This window comes from Natator depressus, chromosome 1 (assembly GCF_965152275.1).
Source record: "Natator depressus isolate rNatDep1 chromosome 1, rNatDep2.hap1, whole genome shotgun sequence".
Classification (NCBI taxonomy): domain Eukaryota; kingdom Metazoa; phylum Chordata; order Testudines; family Cheloniidae; genus Natator; species Natator depressus.
Window position 1 is genome coordinate 136,303,988 of NC_134234.1, and position 14,256 is coordinate 136,318,243.

The 14,256-nt window shown below is 44.0% G+C and overlaps 1 protein-coding gene across 7 annotated transcripts in view; it reads left to right on the forward strand.

Moving 5' to 3' along the window:
• REPS2 (RALBP1 associated Eps domain containing 2) overlaps positions 1-14,256 on the forward strand; it is a 177,493-nt gene that overhangs the window by 136,777 nt on the left and 26,460 nt on the right. For 6 of the 7 annotated variants that reach the window (XM_074967491.1, XM_074967465.1, XM_074967456.1 and 3 more), the window contains 2 exons: positions 10,919-10,989; positions 12,475-12,555. In XM_074967491.1, the coding sequence (XP_074823592.1) occupies positions 10,919-10,989; positions 12,475-12,555 (152 nt within the window). The remainder of the gene's footprint in view (positions 1-10,918; positions 10,990-12,474; positions 12,556-14,256) is intronic. The other variant, XM_074967473.1, reaches the window with a different exon arrangement.

Genomic DNA, 14,256 nt, shown 5'->3' on the forward strand with positions numbered 1-14,256 from the left:
CTTTCCATTTTAGGGCCTGATCCAGCCCATATATAGGTGAGTAACTTTACTCTCGTGAGTGAGTTACTCACTTTGTGTATGTAAATTGAGCCCCCCGAAGTGTGAACACTTCATGGCTGCATGTTAATCATAGAATGCTGGAAAGTAGAAATGGAGAAGATCCATTAGACCATGTCGGGCTTGATCCTGCCAGGTATTGAGCACTTTCTGAGAGTGGTGGAGTGCCCCCTAAGCTCCTTTGGGATCATTGAGGATTCAGGGCAAGATTGAGTTGTATATACTTGTGTTACAGTAGCATCTAATTGGCCCCAATCAGGGGTCAGGGCCCCATTGTGCTAGGCACTGTACATACACACACATGCACAACAAAAATAGTCCCCTTGGTAATGCAGGTTTAACATATGAACGGCCCTACTGGGTCAGACCAATGGTCCATCTAGCCCAGTAGCCTGTCTTCCAACAGTGGCCAATGCTGGGTGCTTCAGAGAGAATGAACAGAACAGGCAGTCATCAAGTGAGCCATCCCCTGTCGTCCACACCCAGCTTCTGGCAATCAGAGGCTAGGGACACCCAAGAGCATGGGGTTGCATCCCTGCCCGTCCTGGCTAACAGCCATTGATGTTGATGGATCTATCCTCTGTGAACTTGCCTGGTTCTTTTTTGAAACCTGTTATAGTTTTGGTCTTCATAACATCCCCTGCCAATGAGTTCCACAGTTTGACTGTGTGTTGTGTGAAGAAGTACTTCCTTTTGTTTGTTTTAAAACTGCTGCCTATTAATTTAATTGGGTGATTCCTGGTTCTTGTGTTACCTGAAGGAGTAAATAATACTACTTTATTCACTTTCTCCACACCAGTCATGATTTTATAGACCTCTATCATATCCCCCCCTTAGTTATCTCTTTTCCAAGCTGAAGAGTCCTAGTCTTTTTTAATCCCTCATACGGGAGCTGTTCCATACCCCTATTAATTTTTCTTGCCCTTCTCTGTATCTTTTCCAATTCTAATATGTCTGTATTGAGAAGGGGTGACTGGAACTGCATGCAGTATTAAAGGTGTGGGCATGCCATAGATTTGTATAATGGCATTATGGTATTTTCTGTCTTTTATCTATTCCTTTCTTAATAGTTCCTAACATTCTTTTAGCTTTTTTGAGCAGAAGTTTTTCAGAGAACTATCCACAATGAATCCAAGAACTCTTTTTTGAGCGGTAACAGCTAATTTAATACCAATCGTTTTATATAGTTGGGATTGTTTTCCGATGAGCATTACTTTTCATTTATCAACATTTGTTGTCTACAGTAGTGCAACCTCCATTCTGATTTTAAATATCACAATGATTTTAAAAGGAAGACCCCTCCCACCCCATCCCTACTTAGGCATTTCAACTCTTCACCATGAATGATATCTAAGATATCATCTTGCTCTGTTCCATCCTTCTGAATGTAAAAGTTTATGCTGGCTTGATTCCTTGACACAGTACAAATAAATTAAAGCAGACTTTATTGTAGAAATAATTTGGGATAATGATTATATTCACCTTTTCCCCCCTACTCCAGTGGCTCTCAAACTTTTATACTGGTGACCCCCTCTGAGTGTGACCCCCCCTATAAATTAAAAACAGTTTTTTATATATTTAACACCATTATAAATGCAGGAGGCAAAGTGGGGTTTGGGGTAGAGGTTGACAGCTCACAACCCCCCATGTAATAACCTCCAGATCCCCAGTTTGAGAACCCCTGCCCTACTCCCATTTTCCTTATGACTTTTGTCTTAAGTAATTTTATTTAAATTTGAAAAAGGGAGCTGTTGTTAATGAAAGCTTTTAAATGATTTATTTTAAATTAGTTATTTCCTCAGGTCTTCTGTGTAAAATTGCTCTATCCCCATGTATCTGGGAATAAAGGAGTACTCTGTGACTGACCTGGTGCAGTACTACAAAATGTTTTGAGCTGTGTGTGTGTGTGTACACATTTTTGGGAGTGGTGTGAGGTCCATCAAGATAAGTGATTTTTCTTTCATAGTTATAGTGCTTTAGATGTATGTGCCAAAGTGAGATAGGACTTTTACTTCTACATTTTAAAAATAATTAAGTGGGGTTTTAGCATGCATCTCCTGCTTAGGTTACTGGAAGTTTCACAGTTAGTTTTTTTGTCAGTTTGAAAATACAATGGTTCGTGCCATGTTGCTTTGTCTATATCTGTTAGCTTTGCAATATGAAGCTTTGGGGTATGATTCTTAGATGAGATACTGGTAGCGATAAGTTTCAGAGTAGCAGCCGTGTTAGTTCGTATTCGCAAAAAGAAAAGGAGTACTTGTGACACCTTAGAGACTAACCAATTTATTTGAGCTTAAGCTTTCGTGAGCTACAGCTCACTTCATTGGATGAATCTTTATAATGCCTAAAAATAAACCTGGGCCACAATCTCTGTTTTCCTCTAGTCTCCCAGAATCTGGTAAAACCAGCCCCATCTACACTCCAGCTTCCGCTGTTGCTAGGATTGGTGGAGAACTAAGGGCCCCAATTTTCCTGGGTTAGATGAGGCTACAGTGGTAGCCACCTCCTCCTCTGGACTCCTTGCCACTTCTCTTAGACCAGACAAGCCAAGTAAGAGAGCTGGGTCTTGGGCTGTCAGTTGTGATTGGCCTGGACCGTTGCATCTTATGCCCCTATCATCCTACTGAATAACTTTGTGTCCATCCAGATCGGGGAGAATGCCTCTGGTGAGCCTGTTGGTTCACTACCATAGTTGTTAACATAGAAATGATGACATGGAAAACAATCTCTGAGTAGGAAATGTCAGAATGAGTGCCCTGATCACTTGTTGACAAGTGGAAAATAAAATCAGGGATGGGATTTGTGTGTGTTGGTTTTGGCTGAGAGTAATGAAAGTGCTGTGATTGCATAATTTTGAATTCCCTCTGTTATGTGGTATAGTGTTATCCCTGGGAAGGCCAGAGAGATAAGAGCCCATACAGTACTTATGTAGTGGCCAAGTCTCAGGATGTAGAATTAAATTCTGAAGTTTATTTTTAAGCCTTAATCTAGTTTTCAGGCTGGAGAACCTGTTTTATCTCACTTAATGTCCTGTTGGGATTAATAGACCTTTCTGATTGCCAGAATAAGGCTGAGAAATGGCCTGGACACCTGCCATGCTGATAGTTCACCATGAAGTACAGATATGCTAAGTGCAGAGTGATGATTTTAGTAGTGAAAGCACTATCGTTCTCTATGTGGGAAAATACATTCACCCTGAATATAGTATTTTATATAGATACTTGATGCACTTAAGCTTCTTTCACTGGTACACACAAGCTACTTTGACCATGATTTTTTTTTTTTTAAGATTTAAAGTATGCTGCTCATTCTAATATCAATGTTGCAAAGTCACTGAATAGTGAGGCAAACTCTATGCAAACTGTGGTAGAAATAGCTTTTTAGGACTTGGACACCAAGGCCCCAATCCTCCAGAATTTACTCCTCCTTCCTGTGTGAAGAAAATCTGTGGACTCCAGCAGCTCTGGATGCAGCAGAACTAGTGTGCCTCTGCTCCTCAGGTATAATTCCAGGATTGCTCTGCATCTCTCGCATACCTCATAATTGTGCTCCATATTAGCTCACTGTGCTTTAATGTACAGAGGCTTTTCTGGCGTGAGGAGGAAGGAGGACATGGGAGTGGGCTAGAAGGTAGGTGGGTTAGGATAGGACTAATGGATCCAGTGGCCATTTCTACCTCACCACAACCTCTGGAATGGGGAGAAGAGAGTGCAGCAGTCTTGGGGGCTGCTGCACCCTTAAGGTGTGTTTGAGCAGCCTGAGGGAAGGATTACTGCTTCTTCGAGAGATGGTCCATATTGCATTCCACTGCGTGTTAGTCATGCGCACCACGTGCCTGAAGTTGGAGAATTTGAAAGTAGTGTCCGTTGGTCCACATATGTGCCCTGACTCGCTGCGTGCTTCTGTCTGAGGGAAAAAAGGATGGGGTGGACTGACCATATCTCCAGTTCTTTCTCAGCGCCACATGGTCCGGGTCGGAGCCTTCAGTGTAATGGTCTCTGACGCAGTTTTAATAATTACAGTTACAAATAGTTTTATCAGTTTTAGCCGTAGTTTTAGTGGGTTTATTTCTTTCCTAGTTTTAGTAGTTACTAGTTTTAACAGTTAGACTAGAGCAGACTTGGGGGATTTACCTGCCCCTGCCCCCTGCAGAACTCCGGGCTTCAAACTCTGTGCTGCTTGCCCACAATCCTTCTCCGTAACTGACAAACACCAACGCTGCCTCTACTTCCTGGGAGAAGCTCAAACCGCGGCTATGTGCGGTATTTGCCAGTCCTTTCCCAGCTGCACCCAAGAAGGCTAAGCACTTTGTCTCTGGAGGCATCTAATGGAGGTGGCCATGAGACTACATTCAGACCCAAGCCAGGGAACCCCCCATGTACATTTAGCTTGATTCAGCAAGGAGTGTGCCTCCTGCTGTTATGTCTGACTCCGGTGCTGATGGACCCACCCCCAATGGCAGAGCCTAGTCAGGAGATTAGGAAGCACTCCAATAAGCATGGAACTAAGTCTTCCTCCAAATCAGAGAAACTGGACATCCCTCCACCAGCTCAGCCCAAGGGGACACAGCATGTTCCGAGTCCCACAGGCATGAGACGAAGACCCATGAACAATGGGATCCGCGGGTTCCAGGCGGTGAACTGTCATACTGCCATCTTTGGCACTTCACACAAGTGAGACCCTCCTGCACCAGGAAAGACTTCAGCGCTGCTACTGGCAACTGGAAAAGAGAGAGTACCCCCTAAACTAGGGAGATCCAGATGTGACTGCACCCCAAGATGTCTTCACCTTACTGGATCCAGAGTCTCTTCCTCCATTTGGTCCTCCCACTTACAGAGAACTCAAGTCCCTGCCACTGGATATGCCTACGGTATGGCCTTCTCACATGTGTCATGCACTCCTTGATCGGCACCAATGGTACTGCTACTGGTACCAGAGTCCGCCTTTTCCTCTTCCGATGAATTGGAACTGGGGGAAGAACCGTCTCTACCACACCACTCCATCACGTAGACTGACACCCATGGGAGCAACTACTTCCTCACCTTCCCAGAAGCCACTGGTGCCCCACGCCGTGAGGACTCCTGCAACCTCCTGTTGATCCTCCTTATTGGCCATGTTGGGGACCCTGAGCACAGTATCCTCCTTTGGAGCCCACCCAGTCTGCAAGAGTCGCCACCTGTTTCTCCCCCACCCCTCCTCTGAGGGATCCATCAGGCATGCCCATGGATCCAATAGCAGAGGAAGAATTTTATACCCCAATTCTGGCAGTTCTGCTGGAGCCAGATAGATTCCCATCCTCATCGCCGAACGAAGCTGTGACTACATCATCCCTTTCCCTACTGGATGACTTCAATTTCAAAATCTTTTACAGGGTATTGTGGGGGGAACTCCACATTCCTCTGGAAGAGGTCCAAGGCACTCAGCATAAGCTTCTGGACATTCTCCACACTTCGGGACTGACAAGATTAGCACTACCAATCAATGGAGCCATACTGGAGCCAGCCAGGACAGTCTGACATACTTCTGACACATGTACCCTTAAAGGAATAGAGAGATGCTACTATGTCCTGGCCAAAGGCTCAGAATTCCTCTTCTCCCACCCAGCTCCAAACTCACTGGTAGTTCAGGCTACTGCAGAAATGGCTAAACAACAAACACACTCTATCCACACCTGCGGACAAGGAAGGGAAGTGTGTGGATCTACTGGGGAGAAAAGTCATCTTTTCCTCCAGTTTACAATTCAGGACAGCCAATTATCAAGCGTTGTTGGCTCAGTATGACTTCCTGAATTATGCTAAATTAGAGGAATTTGCTAAGACCGTGCCCGTTTTCAGGCCCTTGGGAAGGAAGGGAAACTCATAGCCAGAACTGCCCTACAATCCACAGTGGATGCGGCTGGTGCTTCTTCCAGGGCCATGGCTACAACCATTGTGTTGTGTCGAGCCTTGGCTTCTTGCTTTTGGTTTTTCAAGGGAGGTCCAGAACACAATAGAGGATCTCCCTTTTGATGAATCCCATCTCTTTAACCAGAAGACAGATGGGTGTTTGCATACACTAAAAGACTCTAGGGCTAGTCTTCGCTCGTTGGACATCTACACTTCTGCCTCGAAATGAAAGTCCCACTGCCTTTCATCCACACAGAGGTACAGGTCTCCACAGTTTTACCAACATAGACCCTATGAACCTCCATGCAAGCGACAAAAGGTCCAAAGGTCTCGTTTCCCTGGGATCCCCCTCAGGCTTCAGTCTCAAACCCAACCCAAACCAAGAGGTATTTTTGATGTAACTTCTTGATGTGAGCTCGAGAACTGCCAACCACGTGAGCCTAACACCTCACGACCCTTCGACTCCTTTTGGGCGTTATTTAGCACTCTTTTTTCACACTTGGAGTGCAATAACAAGGGACAAATGAGCGTTGAATGATTTGATTGAGATATGATTGCGTTTGTAATGCTCTAAGACCCTTTGTCCCATCCCCTTTTGGGGACCACTCTCATGACAGTTTTTTCACCCAAGAACTGAACGCCTTATTACAACAAGGATTGAGATTAACAACCTCCCCTTTTGAACCAATGATGTCTTGATCCATGTCCCTGCTCTCCATGAAGGTCGCCTTTTTTGTTGCTATCACTTCAGTGAGAAGAGTTGGGGAACTCAGAGCTATAATGGTGGACACGCCATTTACAGTATTCCACGAGGATAAGGTCTTTTTATGCTTACACCCAAAATTTTACCAAAGGTGATCTCCCAGTTTCATATTAACCAATCCATTCACTTACCTGTTTTCTTCCAGAAACCGCATGTGTCTGCAGAAGAATGTAGACTCCATTCCCTCAATGTCCGATGAGGTCAGGCCTTTTTCGTGCAGAGAACACAAACAATCAGGAAGTCCCCTAGACTGTTTGTTGTGGTAGCAGAGAGAATTGGGACAGGCCATATCCACCCAGAGAATCTCCAAATGGATTTCTGGCTGCATTAAACTCTGCTACCATCTGTCGAACATACCTCCCACCACAGGGGTACAGCTACACTCCACTAGACCTGAAGCAATGACCACGGCATGTTCCTCTCATAGACATATGTAGAGCAGCCACATGGAGTTCTGTCCATACATCTGCAACACAGTATGCCTTGTTACAGGACTCAGCAGTGCATGTCTCCTTTGGCACAGCGGTTCTCCGCATGACCCTTCCATCCCCATCCTTGCACCCGCCTCCAACTTAGGTCCTGCTTGTCAGTCACCCCCAGTGGAATATCATAGGGAGCATCACTCAAAGAAGAAAAGGAGGTACTTATCTGTAACTGAGGGTCTTTGAGATGTGTGGTCCCTATCTGTATTCCACTTCCCGCCCTCCTTCTCCTCTGCTTTGGATCTGTCAGATTCACTGTGGAAAAGGAACTGGAGAGGTGGTCAATTCGCCTCACCCTTTGTCGCCTCAGACGGAAGCATAAGGTGAGTCAGGGTGCATGCATGAACTAGTGGACACTACTTTCAAATTCTCCTTCTCAGGGCATATGATGCGCATATGTAACCCCAGTGGAATACAGATAGGGATCACATAGCTCAAAGAACATCCAGTTATGGTAAGTAACCTCCTCTTTTCCAGTTACTTGCTGCCGTTTTCTATGAAAGAAGCCTGATATTTGTGTTCACCTTGGAAAGAACTGTTTGCTGTGCTAGCTTATACTTCCAAAGAACACACAACAATTCCATCTTTAACAGACAGAACCCAGCACTGACAAACCCTGTGTAGACTGGTTTCCAAGAAAGGCTGTCCTTCCGGAGTCATCTACAATTACAGGACAGCTGCTGAAATGTGCAAAAATGTATTTGTTTTATAGCATGCTCGTTTTTTAGGGGAATGACACCTAAGTGTGTCATTAACACACTTTTCATTGCCTCTTTGGAAAAAAACAGTGCATGTTTTTTATAAGAAGTTATTACTTTTCAAAAGTCAGCTGACTCCAAATCTTCTCTGGCAATTGTGCTAACATAAGCATGATTTCCTTCTAACAACAGGCCATAGATGTTCTGAAACAGCAGGGATTTTATGAATATTTCATGAATAGCTTAAGTTAGAATTTGTAGGATTAAAAAAAGAGGAAACTGGGTCAAATTCGCATGGTTAAGTATCTCACTAGCTTAAAATACTAAACTCTCAAATGTGGCATATTTTAAAAGCTGAAATAAGATGCTCTGTGCTCTACTTGACCACTTCAGGGTGAAGTAATTTTAATAAGGAAGGTTGTGTGGACCATTCTGGCAGTGTTGTGGGGTACCAAGTACAAGTTCTGAGCTTGGGAACAACTTCAGAACATGCTTTCCCTGTTGGGCAAACTAATTTCCTTGGTATAGAATATCATCATTTCTCTGAGGATCAAGCGTATCACTACCACTCCACCCTTTCCCCCAAGGCCCTGCCTCTGCCCTGCTTCTTCCTGCCCAGTTGTGTCCCCTCCCCCAAGTGCCCCCCATTCCCACTCCTCCCTCTCTTCCCAGTGCCTCCTGCACGCCGCGGAACAGCTAATTGCGGCAGGTGGGAGGTGCTGGGAGGGAGGGGGAGGAGTTGATTGGCAGGGCCGCCAGCGGGCGGGAGACGCTGGGGTGGGGAGGTGGGGTAGCTTACTAAATGGGGTGAAGGGTCCTAGTAACTTAATCTCTGCCTGTTTGGGTACTTTGTGACTATGGTTAGTCTTTTATACCTTCAGTATATAAGCATTTTCCATAGGTAACCTAAATTAGGATTCAGTAGTTCTGCATCCCTGTTTGGCACTTCTTTGTTTTTTCCATCTTGTGTGTCACACACCTCTTTTGAGCTGTAGTTAGCCAATACAACTGTATTCAATGTTTTACCCGTGCATTTTTACACTAACATCTCTGTGTACTTGGGTCCAGATTTTAAAGCGATTGAGGCATCGCTGCACTCAGCATTGCAATACCTAACTGATTTAGGGACTTAAATCTCATTTTCAAAAGGGATTTAGGCACTTAGGAGTGTAGGTCCCATTATTGTGACACTGAGTGTAACAACGCCTAAATAACTTTAAAAATCTGGGCCTTAGTGCTTCAGATCTTTGTTTTTTTGTTTTTTGTTTTTTTTTTTAAGGAAATGAACAGGTTTGCATTAGGGAAAACTTCTGGAAAATTTTAGATGGAATACACTTTAATAAGTTAAATGGCTATGCTGTAACTTGTAATGGTCTGTGTGGTCTTTTAGAATATGGATAAAACTAAAAATAGATGTGTGTGTGTATATATATAACCCCTTGCACTATTATAGTAAAAGGGCTGTTTTATTTTAATTGTTGGTTTAGTGCTACGTTTTAGGCTTTACAAATAAACACAAATCTGAGATAGGCTGACTCGTATTTTTTCAAAGGCAAGTGGTGGGAAGGCTGCGCACAACATAGGGGCCTCTAGGAGGGAAAATCACTCAAGACTTTAACCCATAGATATCAAGTGAGTTTGGTCAATCTAGTCCTTCTCATCGCAGCTGCCTTTACAAAGCCTCATCTTCCCTGCAGTTCTGCCCTGAGATGGGTTTTAGGGATTTAACGAGAGCCAGATTGAGAATTACAATGGATGGCCCACATGGTTCTTACCAACTCCGTTCACTGGCTCAGAATGAAAGATTGCATGATGTTGCTTTGTTACATTACCAAAGGGGCCCAAAATTGATTGTTAAAATCCTTTTTTCCTCTCAACCCCCCCCCCCCCCAAAAAAAAAACCAAAAAACCAAAAAACAAATCAAAGCTAAAACTGATCTCTGTATGCTTCATTTAAGCACCCATTCTAATTCCATGGGGGATATTTTCTTCTCTGACTGGGCTTTGTGACTTGTCAGTGTATTTTATCTCGAGCAAACCCTAATGTCTACATTAGTACACTGCATTAGTTCTTTAAAAAGGCAATAATGTTAATGACAAAGAACAGAGTCCTAAGAATAAGTAGACTTTCACCCCAGCTCCGTACTTTAACTACAGTCAAATTGTTTTAGCTGCATTCAGCTGACTGTATATATCTTTGTGGCTGACTGAATATATCTTTACCTTTTACTTTAACAGTAAGCTTTTTATAGCATTTAAATCTCTGGTCTTTTTCAGAGGGTGTGCTGTAGCAGGAAGAGGTTTCAAACAGTGTTTGCACAGATTTGTGTTCAGTTGAGACCCAGTTCGATTTTCATCATTAAAAATGTTGAAAACCACCTGTTCGCTGACAGTCATCAGAGAAAATAGTCTAGTTCTGAGGTTTTCAAATTGTCAGGGAGGCATGCCACAGAGAAGGGAGGAATGTTCAGGGTTGGGGGGGGAGTGGCGATGCCAGGTGGCTCATGCCAGCACCGCATGGTGGGGCCAAGGCCAGCTCTCACAGGGGCCCCTCCTGACTTACCTCAGCGGGCTACCCAGACTATGGGTCAGTGTAAACATTTGCTGTGACCATGCTGATTTCTGTGCCGAGCGCTGGCTCCACCCTGAGTCACAGTGGCACATGCTTTCCCACACCCGGAAAACCCGGTGGAGAGGGGCAGAGAGACAGGTATTGGCCCTGCCCTACTGGTGCAGCCTGGCTGCAAGGTAGAAGCAGCCTGCTGCTGAGGAAGCCTTGGCTGTGCAATTGGTAAGTGTCTGTGTATTTGAAACTTACAGGTGTAGGTAATTTAATTAAAGTTGTGTCAAGGTCTCTGTTAGGTTTACGAGTTGGCTATCAAGCATACTTTTGCATGTGTCTATTTTTGTCTGGGTTGGGGGTGCATCCAAAAATTGTAACTCAAAGAAGGGGCTCAGTTCAAAAAGTTTGCAAACCACTGGTCTAGTTTTTAGTTTTATTAGTTAATTTTATTTGTTTCTCTCTCATTTCAGCTGTGAAGTCAGGCTGGTTACCACCACCACCACCACCACCTGCCCTGCCCCCTAGGCCTTTTGTATCACAGGTATGTACAGAATTTCAGTATGTGGATAATTGGTGTACAGTGGTGGGTGGTGGTGGTTGTTTTTATACTGTGGTAATAAATACATGCAAGCTTGGATATCTAACCATTCTCATTATAAAGCTAATACTCATCTGGAGAATGCTTTGCAGCTTTGCAATGTCAGGCTTTTTGTGTATGGATAATGTTATCTTTGTTTGGTCTGTCTATCCAGTATGCCATGATGTCGTACTATGGACTCCTTCCAGCTCATCATTGTGGAGCTGTGTATGTCCAGTAGAAAACATTGTAATTTACAAGCTGTGCCATAAGGCTAGCCTGACGGTAGTGTTTGCTATCTGGAAGGCACAGGTTTGATTCCTAGCCTATTTCTTGCTTTTCAAGGCGCAAATGCTGTCAAGGCGGCAGTGCAGGGAGCAAATGCATATCACATTATGATATGTTACATATCAGTGTGAAAAGTCATGCTAAAAGGAAATAACTCCCACATTAGCTACATTATTTAGTGGCATGCTGTGATTTACTTACTTTTGGTTCATCAGTGTCACACATTGTGTAAAGCAAATGGATCTAATCATGAGCAGTCATCCCAAGGAATGTACTATGTGTAGGTTCTTTAGTTCATAAGGAATGATGGATAAGGAAAGGCCATTTAGCTCAACAAGACCCATCATAGTGATTGCTTCCTCACTTCCTTGTTTGCTACCTCTCTGAATCCTCTTCTATAAAAATGTCTGTTTTATTCATTTATACCATTGGCTCCAGTTGGCCTTACATGGCAATTTATTTTATATGTTAATCTTTCAGCTGAGATGTAGAACTGAGTCCCTGACCACTGTAGAGCTAACATTCCTACTCCACATAAAAAGTGCATTGGCACTTCTGAGTCGACCATCAGCAGTCAGGAGTTCAGTTTTAGGTCTCAAATAAAAGTCAGACTCTCCAGCAGCATAGTGCCCCCTAATGGTAGGCTGGGGGCATTTATTCTGTAAAGGGAAGGTTTCCACTTTCTGGGTCATAAACAACAATTCTCTCTCCATCCCCTTCTCCTCTAAATTATCTTTGGAGTTTGCTAAATTCTTCATTTGGAGGATTATATAGATTGCTTCCTTAAGCCTTCTTTGATCCAACTACAACCTTAGCCGTGCACCTTAGTGCATCCATCAAAGCTTTGCTTTGCCTAATCTCCTGTAAGCAGTGTCTGTTCATCGCACCCCCTTGTACTCTGAATTATTGCTTCCTGCCTCCATCATATCACTGCCATCATCAGCTGCATCTCCATCTCCACTGTACCCTTTCACACTCAAAAGTCTTACAGTCACCCCATCTGGAAAATAAACAAATGAGCAAAACAAAACCCTTTTCTTGAGGATCAAACCAGTGCTACAGGTAACACTTTTGCTAATTGCTTATTTTTTCAGCATGTGATAGATTTTATTCTCTCTGACCATGCAACGAGGAGCCACTCATATGTATTTCCATATCCAGCAGGGTCCTCACCATGTCACAAATACCGAGCCTGTTGCACAGGCCAAATCCAGCTATGCAGAGTTCAGACTAAAAGAACAGGTACGCTCTAAAATTGTAAACAGTGATTCCAATGTAAAGTTCCTGATGCTTTCTTCTCTCCCAGTACAATATGCTATTCCTTGCAAAATATGTAGTGTTGGAGAAACATCTGACACTTTTACTTGTAAAAATTATCAGGGGAGGGAAGGCGTTACAGCAGGGTTTTTTTAAAAAGATATTTCTGCCTTCTCAGAATACTGTTGTTTTGACTTTGAATTGAAAAATAATTTTAATAATATTTTAGACCATGTCAGTTGCATCCTTGCTCACATCTTCTGTGCCTAGTCATCAAAATGTGCCTTTAAATGGTCAAGATTGTATATAGAGGATGGGGTTCATAATTCAACTTCTCTGATCCTTAATCATTGCAAGCACAGCTATAACAAACATATGGGTTACATTACCCAAATGGGGCCCTTGACTTAAAGAGCATGAATAAATTCAAGCGAAGCCAATCTGTTTTCAGAATAGAGGCAGGATCAGGAAGAACTGAAGTAAAACATTGAAACCAGCGTGACATATTCAGCTTTTACCTGTTTTAGGACTTATCTTGCTCTTCTTAAATTTCTGTTTCAACTAATTTTCTACAGTGTTATTGGAAATCCTTTTTATTGCCTTAACATTTCAATATCCATATATAGCTAAGTACCCTGATTCACAGATGTAGCTTGGGAATGAAATATATCCCAAGTATTTTTTAGGCTGCCCTGCACTACTTGTGCATACTTATGATGTGATTATTTTGACATTGTTTTGGAAATCAATTGGAGTGTAGGAAGAGGGAAACAATTTATTCTGAAACTGGAGTTTTCCATGGATGACTGGGAGGTAGCTAGGATTGGTTAGGTGTTTACTCACACTTCTACCCCTAGAGCCCTGCTCAGCTGGCAGGGAGAGGGTGATGGAGAGAGCAGCGAGTGATGGTCGGATGGAAAGAGGACTGGGGGGCGGGGCCTCGGGGGAAGAGGTGGAGCAGGGGGCAGGGGAAGTTCCGGCACTCAGTGTCCAGTTTTCACAAATTGGCCCCCCTACAAAGGCACCATAGGCCTATGCCAAAGACCTCTGCCCCTGGAGTCTTGTGATTACATCTGAATCTCAGTTCTTATCTTTTTTAAAAAGGAAAGTTGCTAGATTTCATAGTTGGGAAGAAAATTTTGAAATTGTATGCCCCCCAAATGTAACCGATGCAGAGAGGTTTGCCTGAATCTGCAGACAGCTTGAAACAACAGCTCTGAGTGATGTGCATTGTCCCATGCATCAAAATGGGCTGTTGACTCCAAGGCTTGCTGCTCTGTGTGCCCCCGACAAGGCCAACCCAGCAGAGGACTCTGCATGTAGCAGAAGGAGAAGAATGCAGCAGGCCTTGCCCACCAACCAAAGCAGATATATCCTGGTTATTGGGGTAAATATCAGTGGTGGGGCAGGGGGTCAGCTGCCACGCCTGCCTCTTAGGAGGCAGGGGGGCCCATCTTGCTTCTCCTGTGGTGTAGAAAGGATCATCATACCGCTGTCGCTGCCTGGGAGGGGAAGGAGGTTTCTGTTATCATCACTTCATATGGGGAGGGGTGTGGCTGGGCACAGAGCCATGGGGGGCAGAGCTCTGGAGGTGCTTCCCAGAGCTGTCGTTTAGGGCACTGGATTGCCTTAAACCGGCCCTGTTTCCCAGGCCCTCTCCTGGGCCTAAGGAGTTGGGAATGTTGT